This window comes from Atractosteus spatula, chromosome 5, assembly GCF_055471065.1.
Source record: "Atractosteus spatula isolate fAtrSpa1 chromosome 5, fAtrSpa1.hap1, whole genome shotgun sequence".
NCBI lineage: Eukaryota > Metazoa > Chordata > Actinopteri > Semionotiformes > Lepisosteidae > Atractosteus > Atractosteus spatula.
The window spans coordinates 3,955,970-3,967,772 of record NC_142710.1 but is presented as its reverse complement, the minus strand read 5'-3'; the positions used below and the strand labels follow the sequence as shown (position 1 = coordinate 3,967,772).

Below are 11,803 nucleotides of genomic sequence, written 5' to 3'. Positions count from 1 at the left end.
TTGTCTGAGGTTCTGGGCCGGATTGAAGCTTTTCACCTCCCTGGACATTATAAGAACTATTTCCTCCCACTGGCACGATAACTCACCATTCGTAAAATTCCCAACAGCCAGGATGACATAGCCGGACATGAAGCTCTGGATTCATTTCAACGTGCAATGTGCACAAAGTCCTGTGATGCACGTTTTCCCTGCATTGAATCAGGAATTAAATACAGACTCTGCTTTGTTAATTGAAGGAATCAGTGAAGCTACGGGCTCTTGTCTTAACCAGTTCGTGGATAGGCCAAGTCTGGATAGCTGGAATTTCCAAGAGCCGCCCGCGCCAACACAAACCGGTGAATATTTACTAAGTCATGACCGCTGATCTCCCTGTGCCTTTAAGACAAGTTTTAATTTGTTCTTCCTCCTTCTGTCCCGAAAACTAACAAGAAGACAAAACTAAACCTGCTGACATAGTGTCTACCAGCACATAAATCATAGTTTACTAGGAAGAGCACCGCCCAATAATTAAGTGTACCGAGAATGTTTACCAAGTGTCTTAGTCACAGTACATTTTGGCTTCACCTGCTTGTCTGAGGTCCATCGCCCTTGGCTGTGGGATATTACGGCTGCCCCCCCCCACCGCAGAGTGAGGCGTGACTAAGGGGCGCAGGTGGAGATGGGGTGGAGGGAGGGAAGCAGAAGGAAAGGGTGAGGGAGAGAAGGGGCCCCTGTCTAGCTTTTAGAATTGATGTCAAGAATGAGTCCAAATGAACTTCATTTGGACCCAGCCAGCCCTGGGTTGCTGGGAACAACCTTGCGCCCCGGTTATCTGTATCTGTATCAAAGAGGGAGGAGGTCGTGGCTGGCCAGAGGCCCTAAGAGGCTGATGGGTTCTATTTTTTAAAGACTAAGGTTTGTTAATCTGTTTAAGTGAAAGAGCATTATATGTTGTTTTTTGTAAAAAAAAAATGGGGGAAAAAAATTATTACAAATTAGGAGAGCTGAGGCGGACTGAACTTTCGACATCTCTCCCAGACTTTCCTGGTTGACTCCATTGATGCCATTGCCTTGAATGTCTGATCAATGTGTGGGAGCGAAACACCATTGTAGCTAACATCCTCCTCTCCCCCTATCTTCCCATTAGGTCATCCGATCCTGCGCTCCTACAAGACTTTCTTTTGATGATCAGATCCACCAGAAGGACTCCCAGAGGGGACTTCCTGTAGCAGAACCCCCCCAGCAGTCACCCGCTGCAGCCATGGACGGCTCTGGGCCAACCTCTGGCCACGCCCCTCTTGCCAAGAACGTGTCCAACGTGACCGGCTGTGACCTGGACTTCGACGCTGACCAGACCTTTCTCACGGTCCTGTATGGTTGCGTCTTCTGCGTGGGGCTGCCCACCACCTGCCTGGCCCTGTACGGGCTGTACCGCCTGGTCAAGGCCAACTACACCCTCCCGGTGTACATCATCAACCTCCTGCTGGCTGACCTCCTCCACATCGCCTTCCTTCCCCTCTGGATCGACTACTACCACAGCGGCCACGTCTGGCGTTTCGGGACCATGGCGTGCGCCGTGGCTAGCTGCGTGTTCGGCATCACCATGTTCTGCAGCATCGTCTTCATGTGCTGCATCATGTCCGAGCGGTACCTGGCCATCGTCCACCCGCTGTGGTTCCAGAGCCACCGCCGGCTGAGGAACACGTGCCTGCTGGCCGCGGCAGTGTGGGTGGTCAGCGTGCTGGCCATCGGCTGGGGGTACGTGCTGGGTTACGAGACAGTGGAGGATGGCCGGTGCCTGGAGCAGTACCCCCGCAACTCGGGGTTTGTGGTCTTCGTCCTGGTGCTGCTCCCCCTCGTCTTCGTGCCCCCGCCATTGTTCTTCCTCTTCGTCCTGGTCCGCGTCCGGCGCTCCCTCGGCAAGGCCATCTTCATGTCCGCCGCTGAAAAGCGCCGCACGGTCGGCCTGCTGCTGGCTGTCGTGATGATCTTCGCCTTCCTCTTCGGGCCCTACCAGATCGTGGTCTTCACTCTGTACGCGGGGGCGGCCCTGGCGACGGACAAGTGCGACTTCGAGGCCAAAATGTTCATCCCCTACAAGGTGACGTTCGGACTGCTGAGCCTTAACACTGCGGCCGACCCTATCCTGTACATTTTCCTCCGCGGTGACGTGAGGGAAACGCTGCTCAACTTCCCCTGCTGCCGGGGGCTGATTAGCCGAATGAGCCGCAGGAGTACCCCCGGGGTTCATCGGGAAGGAGGAGGGACCATCCCAACACTGCCGCAAACTGTGTCCCAAGAATGAAGATGCTTCCATAAAAGACACTGGCCCCATCCTGACTTATTGCAACACTGAGCACTGTGCAGAGGCAGGCATTCTTCAATGGAGGAGCCCGTTCTTTAACAGGAGATCCCGGAGATCCTTGGAAAAGCAGATCCCAGCACACTGAACTGCACGGTCCTTTCTTGACATAACCAGGCAACATTGACCAAGCAGGGCTCGGGACTCAGACATAGAAGGTGCTGGGCTGAGATCTGGGTTGAGATCCTGCTGTCCTATCTGCTGTCCTACCCCTGTCCAGGACTCAGATGGCACTTGCAACAAGTCCAGCGTTTAGAACTGAGTGCACCTACAGTACCAGCTGGCTTGGAACAACATCCATCCCACCCTTTCCTGATAGGGGTTTTCTGGGGTTGCGGGGCAAAAGGAGCCCATACTGGCAAGCGATGGGCACAAGGCAGGGTAGAGCCAGCCCATCATAGGGCACACACCAGGGCCAGTTTTCCCAGAAGCCAATTAACCTACCACGGAGAACGTACAAATTCCACACAGACAGCATCCTGGGTCCAGAACTGCTCTCCGGGTCCCGCAGCAATACTCCTGTTACCACTGCGCCACCCCTTGGATCAGCCAGATCAGACAGGTTGCATTTTGTTTTGTTTTAAAAAAGACGCGGTTCGTTTCCCCGTTCTTGGCAAATCTCAAAAAGAAAACAGAAAGAAACGGGCTGACAGCCCTTCAGCTGCTGAGGGGGTGAGAGCAGGAGAAGATACTGCACTTGATTCCAGTGCAGCAGGGGCAGGGCAGTCTCCAGGAACTGTACAGGGCAGTCAAAACAGCATTCCAGTCCATCTGTCCATCTCACGGAGGGCGTGGTCCCCCCTGACAGAATTTAGGTTATGATAACCACCCCCCCCCCCATCGACATTTCGCTGTCGGATGTCTGCTGCCAGTGAAGTTCGGCCACACCTTGCAAATTCCTCTGAATGGCATCCTGTATTGCCTGTGCATCAACCCCTCCCCTCCAACAACAACCACCGCAGTGAAGTCCGGAGTGACAGTAATGCTGAGATGTAGCCAGGCCAGTAGAGAGACAAGAGGTCACAGTGCAGCTCGGGGAAGAGGCTCAAAAGGCCTCTCCAGAGACCAGACCAGACATATTCCCTCTTGCCTGTCAGGTCTACATGTAAATGTCAAAAGGCAGTTTCGATTTTGTAGATTTTGTGGAATTGTCCCTTCAATCCTTTGTACGGATTTCCGTTTATGAGACTGTGACACGGCTTGCTGCGCTTCAGTGGGTTCTGTGTGAGTGCAGCACAATAGGTGCTCGTCTCTTGGCTCAGGCACAGCGGTTAATCACCACACAATAAAAATGCCTCACGCAATAAACTTATAACACTCTCTTCCTGGAGAACTATTTCTCGTGATCGACTTTTCTGACCTGTTGCAATGGTTCGTCCAAAGCTGTAAGTGGCACAGACCGGTTGGTAGTCATCATGGCCAGATGTCTACCAACCAGAGAGACCTTTACGTTTCTAGAACAGCAAAGAGCCAGTCAATGGAGGAGCTCAAACTCCTTTGCTACTTCGGGATTATACAATATCACAACAGCAGGTTTACTGCACAATGCTTGTTTGCTTTCCTCACCACCTAACAGGTGAGTAAGGTGTGTAAGAGACAAGCTGCCCAGCCGTGTTCTTTAAGCTGGTACCCTGGCTTCTCTTACAGTAAGTAACAACTGGGTGAGATCCTCCAGTCAGCACAGGAGACAATTCTTTACACAAAGGGTGGTGAGGGTGTGGAACTTGCTGCCCTGCCGTGTCGTTGAAGCCAATGCCCTGGCTCATTTCAAGTAATAGCGGAGATGAGATCCTCCAGTCAGGATAGGAGGCACATCTTTACACAGAAGGTGGTGGGGGTGTGGAACAAGCTGCCCAGACCTGTTGCTATTATGGAGAATACCCTGGCTATTCCAGAGAAGCCACTGGACAAGATTCAACTAGTTGTAAAAAAAAAAAAGGTTATTCGGGCAGAATGCCTCGTTTGTATTGTAACTACTCCCATTTTTCTTCTGGGTTTATTATTCAATACTGATACATTAAATTGTTCTCCATGTCCCAAATTAGCTGCTGGAAGATGTGTGCAAGTCTTGACACAACTAAAAAAATGCAAATTTCATTGTTTCCCCAAGCAAAATAAAGACACGCCTTCCTTAATCCAAGTCTAAAGGTTGCAGAACGAGTTTTAGTTTATTTTTCTATTTCAAGAATTAAATGTGAATCATCACCTTCATTAAAGATAGTAGTTCAAGTAGGTAGATTCAACACAGATATACTGTCTGTTCTAAAGTCAAATAATAAAGTATCCCCCCCAAAAAAAAAACATGCACCCCTTTCTATACATTTTTTTAATTGCACAGACAAATTGTAAAAACAAAACAAACGGCATTCAAACCCTGAACTGTTCACAGCAAAATCCGGTTTGGAAATACAGAATTACTAAATCGATTACCTTAATGGAGTCACTAGCCTCTGATCTGTGGTCAAATTTATAGTAAGCTAATGCACTGATTCATTTTAGGAGTTAAAAAATTCGACAGCCTGAACCTGTCAGAAATCTCTACGTCCATGTCACCAGTCGGGAATTTTGCGATACGCAGCGACAAGATCACTTCTCCCCCTGTAATAAGACACCCGCACTTTCGTTTTCCCTAGCTTAGAGTCACACCGACCACAATCGGAATGCTATCTGTGAATGGGCGAGCGGAGGACGTGGGATTTAAACTCCGAGCTTCACAAAGTTGACACGATGCGTGAGCCCCTTGCTATGTATTGTCCGAGAAGCCATACGCGGTGATGGGCAGCGATGGAGTCCGGCAGAGAAGTCCAGGCATGACGCAGGAGAGAGAAGAGAGACGGGCAGAACGGATCCTGTCTCTATAAAAGGGAGATCGCGGTTCTGGTGCGGTCGCTCCCCCCAACTCCCCCCCAGAGGTGGAATCCCCCCTCGGCGATATCCCATGCAAGCTTTCGGCGCGGACGACAAACGTCTGCGCGATGTTGCTGTGCATCTCTGGAGTGCGTTTGCTGAAGTAAGATCTATTTTTATTACTCTGCAAATGAACAATGTTGGTGGGCTCCGCGCCCGCAAGTGTGGAAAACAAAGTTGGCTCTCTACCTCCGCACCTTTTAAGGGGGACTCCTACACCTCTGGGCCAACACAAGCAATATAATAACTGTTTTTATTACTGCTGCTGTAAAATACATTCTGTACATCTGAAAACACAAAAACAACACATAGTACATCGCAGTGACACGTGACAATAAACACATATTGGTAGTTTTCAGCTGTCCGGAATGATTAAAAATGATGAAGTCAACATTTGGGCAGAATGTTTAATGAGAATGTTTTTTTAACACTTCGGTTACAAACTTAGAAAGCAAACGAAGTCTTCAAACGAGTTCAAAAGAGACCTTTTGAAGTTTTGTTACTGTGCGCTATCTTTTCTGCTGTGACACGGACGGGTTTCTGAAAACTTGAATGAGGTGAAATGACAACAAGTGTACTGTAGATGAGTATGTTTCCGATTGCTGAAGTACCGCAGTCTCTGAACGTGCGAAGAACACTATAAAAATAATATTGCTACAGGCGCCTTGAAAATTATGACCATGTTCACTGCAGAGTATGATACCTCACAGGAATCCGACTGTAATGTAATGCGCTGGTTGCTGTTGTTCTTTTTTCCATAATTACAGTGTATGTTAAACGAACAAGCAGAGGCTAATCAAACGCTGCAAATCAGAAACAAAGTACCGTTTTGAATGTTAAGCCTTCAGGTGCAGAGAACGGTATAACACAGGTTTCAACGCGGAATTGATCTTTACTTTTCCCTCTGAAGCTAACGCAGACTGACACTGACCCTTCAGTATATACTGTAGTACATGGTGTACAGTAGTACAGTGTATACAGTACATGGTGATGATGTTATGTGGGATGAGCTGATACTAAAATGGTCTCACACTGTTGCACAGTATATCCAATTTAGCAGACGGAAAAGGTTAAGAATACTAACAGTGGTCTAGCATCCTCAAAACAAAATTGTACTGGAATCTTTGGGTGTTTCAAACAACACAGATCCAGTTCTGTCTTTTTGTCCTAAGTGCTGTGATTGCAAACAATATCTGTAACACTTCACCAGTGCGAGACAAACTTTAAATATTGCATCAAAAAGCAACAGCACAAAGCACAAAAAAAAAACTAATCAGGAAATCCATTTCTCATGTATGAGAAAATAGCTGAACAGCTAAAGTTATATTGGCAATAAATGCAAAATGTCATACATTTCCCAGGGAAGGTGGGTGTGGTTATATGGTTGTGAAACTGTCTGATGGAATGCTGCCAGGATGGGTGGAATGGAATCAAGTCGGGGAATCCATGCCCCAGAATATTGGCCTGATGACAGGGCTCAGTGGTGATGTCATCGCCTTGGAACCTAGTTAGTTCTCCATCGGCCTTTTGGACTAGAGTTCAGCATGGCTCTCTGGGGTTCAGTGCTGCACTAGTGGGCATCACAAAGGGGGCTGGCCCATACTCCTTGGGACTCGTCTACAAGAACTGCATACATGCAAACAGATCAGCTTCAGCAACATGGCTGGGCAGCTTGTTCCACACTCCCACCACCTTCTGTGTAAAGTAGTGCCTCCTGTTCTTAGTTTTTATGCAAACTTTTTTTTTCTTCAGTTCTGTCCTCTTCAAGGCAAGGTGAATGCCTTGCTCTTTATTCTGAAAAAAAAACAAACTACTGTTACATTAAAAAAAAAATGCATCTTAAAACAGTAACGAGCATAAATTGTAAAACACAGGACCTTCCTGTATTTTTGTCCTCCATCTCACTCCAAAAACTATGAATTACTCCTCATCGGGTCCAGTTCCTGGAGTGCTTTCTGTGTGGAGCTTGTATGTTCTGTCTGTGTTCATGTGGATTTCCTCTGGTGCTCCTGCCACAGTCCAAAGACATGCTGGTGGGTAAACTGGCTTCTGGGAATATCGGCCCTGGTGTGAGTGTGTGTGTGTTTGTGTCTGTGTGTGCACTCGCTGCTTGCTGGGTTTGACTCTGGCTCAGCCTGCAACCCCGAATTGGATAAAACCGTTAGAAAATGTCTTTAGTCTTTAGTCTGTGTGCTCAGTAGGTTCACGGATAGTTTTGACACGGGTTACTTTTTTCTGGTGCCCTTTGTGAAGTGACACTGATCACGCCAGACAGCTCCCAGCAAATTACCGCGCCAACCTGCATAACTTCAACTACACCCGTCCAACCACCGGTTGCCGTGCCTACACGATCCGGTGTCCAATCAATGATCGCTTACCGCGTTCAGCACAGGCTCTGGATTAGTCTGAGGGCTTTATCTCGCTTCTCGGCCACCTCGGCCGTGCCTCGTCCTGTGTTTAGTTCCTGCTTGGCTAAGCTGTTGCCTTTGCTTCGTTTCGACCTGGCCTTCTTGTGGATCTCCCCCGTGCTCTCTGCCACGGAGAACTCCGCGGGGTTTTTCTGCGGGTACGAGCGTGGATTTCCCCCGTGCGCCTTCACCAGGGGCGCCCTCCAGATCTTGACCATGCCTTCTTTTTGTCTTCGCTCTCCGGGTCTTCTGTGAAACTGCTGGCTCGCTGCCGCTCCTGCCTTCTCCTGCCTCTTCTCCCGAGTCACAGGCCACTGCTCTGGAGCAGGTTAGGCAAACTGCAATACAAATGCAGACGTCCGAAAAAGATCCAAACGCTTTGGCAAGTGAAGATCAAAATCGCTGTACAGGAAAGATGAGCACAATCGTCCTTATAAATAAGTGAATTATACAGATGGGGAGATACCTTTACAAAAGCAAAGCTGTTGGAGCATGTTATACCCTATTAAAATGTATCGTTCAAAAAGCACACCAGGTAGATATTTAAGTGAGCAGTATTTTGTAAGCAGACGGTGCACTGGTTTCTCCAGTCGACCCGTCCTTAAATAGTTATGTTACCTGTGCCTGTCTCTGAGTCATCTCTGAACTTTGATTGTTCAACTGGAGGCATACCAGGGAGAGTGTAATATCATACAACCTCATCATTTCTATTCTTCATGACTGTTCATGTTAACACAACGGTAATAATATTAAGAAGGATACCAGCTATGAGAAGAAGAAGGCTGTTGTGCTGTGGTCCCTGAAGTTCAGAGCCATGGAGAATAGCACGCTGAGCTCCTAGAGCAGGGTCTCGGGGTGACCTTAGGGGGTCTTTGGATGGAGCGAGGCTTAATCTAGTGGTGTGAGAGAATCGGATTGCTGGCTAATGGGAAGATGAGAAGGGGGAAAAAAACAGGTAGAGCATTTGCACGGGAAAATGAGAGGGGAGAGACAAAGACACTGCCTTGCAGGCCGTGGTCAGGGCCAGAAACAATCTGAGCCCTCCTCCTGTGAGGCTGAGATTCCCAGCGAGAAAAGACCTTATAGTCAGCGAAAAAGGGGGGTGACGAAGAGATGACGGCGAGTAGGAGGGGCAAAAATTTAAAAGGAGAGGAAAATCCAGAGAGCGAGAAAAAAAAGGCAGCAGAGGGGGGAAATAAGGAAATCCCGGCTCATTCAGGGCTCCGGGACAAAGGGCTTGAGACGCAGTTTACTGTAGCAGTGAGCTGAGTGGAGAGAAAGCCTTAAATGGTCTGCTACTGGAGCAGATCGCTGAATTATTGGCAGCCTGATTGAAAGAATAAAAAGCAGGACTGCCTGGAAAACATCTCCCAGCTGTGTCCACATGGAATCAGATTGGGACTAAGACCTCGTGTAAAAAGTACTGGTTGTCAATGGTAATGCCTGGGTGTAACCAAGACAAATCAACCAACAGAAGAATATGTCAGTGAATCATTTTAACTCCATGCCAGTTTTCAATATTTCTGTTTTAGCTCATACCAAAGCCCCATAATAAAAGGCTGCCAAAACAGTCCAAAAGGCTTTGTGTCATTGGCTTATTGTAAAGTGTTTTTCCAGAACATGAATACTGATTATTCCACACATGCTGTACTCAAAAGTGGGATCACTCCACAGATACCCTTTCGTACAGAGAAGCTCTTCAGCTACTCCTCTGTCTGAGAAACCAGTTAGTCGGTTTCAATTTAAGTAAGGCCACAAATTTTAAAATGTGGGGTTTGTTGCTGTGTTTTGTGTGTGACTGAAATATCAACATCCAACCCTCTCTATAACTCAATAGATAATAATAATTCCTTACACTTATATATATCGCTTTTCTGCACACTCCACTCAAAGTGCTTTACAGGTAGTGGGGAATCCCACTACCACCACCAGTGTGCAGCCCCACCTGGATGATGCTCCAGTACTCTCACCACACACCAGCTCTCAGTGGGGAGGAGAACAGAGTGATGAAGCCAGTTCAGAGAGGGGGATTATTAGGAGGCCATGATGCCGGATTGCAATAATGCGTTCTGAGTAATTGCAACCGATCGACAGGAATATTAATGTGTCTTTGATCGGACTGCATCACGCACAAGATGGTGATAACAGCTGACGTTTATGTCTTTTAAATCAGCTTTGCTTAATTTCCTTCCCTTCTGGTTTTCCAGGCTGTCTGTGCGATTCCACTCCGGGGGCGATGGGAGAATAGGATCCCAATCTCCCTCCTCGTAAGGCATCCCCTGGGACAGTTTGGTGCCGGTCTCAGCTCTTCCAGTGTTCCCTCACTCCACCGTCTGGCAATATGAACAGCTCCGGCCCAGTTCAGTGCAGCAACATTAACTTCACCGTGGACCAGACCTTTCTGCCCGTGCTCTATGGCTGTGTCTTCTGTGTCGGGCTGCCTGCGAACATCTTGGCCCTGTACGGGCTGTACCGCCTGGTCAGGGCCAACTACACCCTCTCCGTCTTCATCATCAACCTGCTTTTGTCAGACTTGCTGCACATCAGCACCCTGCCCTTCTGGATCGACTATTACAGGAGAGGCCACAAGTGGATGTTTGGGTACAGTGCCTGCAGGATCATTGGCTACATGTTCGGGACCAGCCTCTACGCCAGCGTCTGCTTCATGTGCTGCATTGCCCTGGAGAGGTACCTGGCCATTGTGTACCCACTGTGGTTCCGGTCCCATCGTAGGATGAAGTTCGCCCACTTGCTGTGCCTGTCCGTCTGGGTGCTTGTCATCGTGATCCAGTCTGTGGGCTACAGCTTCGGGTTTGAGCAGACCAGGCCGGCTTCCGATCTCTGCCTGGAGAGCTACCCCAAAACACGGGAGTTTGCGGTCTTCCAGCTGGTCGTAATGCCCTTCACCTTCGTTCTCCCCGTCCTGCTCTTCGGGATCCTCTTCGCCCGGATTTACAGGAGCCTCCACAAGGAATCCTTCATGCCGGACAGGAAGAAGAAGAGGATCACGCACCTGCTGATCCTCGTGCTGCTGATCTACGTTGTCATTTACGGGCCCTACCACGTGACCGCTTTCGCCCTCTGCATCGGGGCGCTGGTGGCCTCGGACAGGTGCCGCTTTGAGGCGGACCTTTTCATCTTCTTCCGAGTGACTGTGGGAATCCTCAGCCTCAATCCTGTCCTCGATCCCATCCTCTATGCCTTTGTTGGGAATGATTTCAGGGAGGCACTGGAGTACTTGCTCTGTTGGAAAAAGCCAAGAACAGCATCGATCGGCAGGGGGTCTTTCCATAGAGTCTCGTACTCCATCAGAGAGACTTGAAGTTTTTGGCTTCAGGACGGAGGTACTAAGGAATCCCATCTGTGGCAGATTTTCATTATGTTTGAAGAGGATGAAGTTATCTTAGTAAACATTTGTCTTTTGCGGAAGAGAGCAATCTACTTGTCTTAGTCCAACTGTAGGCCTTATAATCCAACTGTACACCTTGCAATCCAACTGTAAACTTTATAATCAAACTGTACACCTTGAAAAGCAACTGTAGGCCTTACAAATTCAACTGTAGACCTTACAATCCAACTGTACACCTTGCAATCCAACTATAGGCCTTACACCCCAACATCAGGCCTTACAATCCAAGTATAGGCCTTACGACCCAACATCAGGCTTTACAATCCAGCTGTACAACCTTAGGTCTATCAATCCAACTGTAGATCTAACAGTCCAACTGTAGGCCTAACAATTCAACTGTACACCTTGCAGTACAACTGTACACCTTACAACCCAACAGTGAACCTTACAATCCAGCTGTAGACTCAACCTTAGGTCTATCAGTCTGACTGTAGACCTTACAGTCCAACTGTAGACCTTACTATCTAACTGTCAGTCTTCCAATCCAATTATAAGACCATCTTGAACTATAAAATGCATAAATATATAAAATTCCTTTTGTATTTATTGTACCTGCAATTTCCCTCACGGGATCAATAAAGTATCTATCTATCTACATAGAGTTAAGTAAATCTCTTTCTCTCTTCACATGTTTTGAGTCTTTTAGCTCTTTTACTGAACTGCAGTCAGTCTTCCTCTAGTGGCTCCTCCTGATGAAATGGATTAATTTGACCCCTTAAGCAACATTATTCAATCTGT

The 11,803-nt window shown here is 48.1% G+C and overlaps 2 protein-coding genes across 2 annotated transcripts; both read left to right on the top strand.

The window, feature by feature from the left end:
* Positions 1 to 1,240: 1,240 nt before the first annotated feature.
* Positions 1,241 to 2,603, top strand: LOC148833593 (G protein-coupled receptor 4-like). The gene has a single exon (XM_088917947.1). The coding sequence runs from the start codon at positions 1,241 to 1,243 to the stop codon at positions 2,282 to 2,284; it is 1,044 nt and encodes a 347-aa protein (XP_088774073.1). The 3' UTR covers positions 2,285 to 2,603.
* Positions 2,604 to 5,282: 2,679 nt separating this feature from the next.
* Positions 5,283 to 11,540, top strand: LOC148833592 (G protein-coupled receptor 4-like). Its single transcript, XM_088917510.1, has 2 exons — positions 5,283 to 5,351; positions 9,864 to 11,540. The coding sequence occupies exon 2, from the start codon at positions 9,998 to 10,000 to the stop codon at positions 10,976 to 10,978; it is 981 nt and encodes a 326-aa protein (XP_088773636.1). The 5' UTR covers positions 5,283 to 5,351; positions 9,864 to 9,997; the 3' UTR covers positions 10,979 to 11,540.
* Positions 11,541 to 11,803: the final 263 nt, after the last annotated feature.

Bases quoted from the DNA above. Each gene is read 5' to 3' on its own strand.
- LOC148833593 (XM_088917947.1), top strand. From the start codon at position 1,241: ATGGACGGCTCTGGGCCAACCTCTGGCCACGCCCCTCTTGCCAAGAAC.
- LOC148833592 (XM_088917510.1), top strand. From the start codon at position 9,998: ATGAACAGCTCCGGCCCAGTTCAGTGCAGCAACATTAACTTCACCGTG.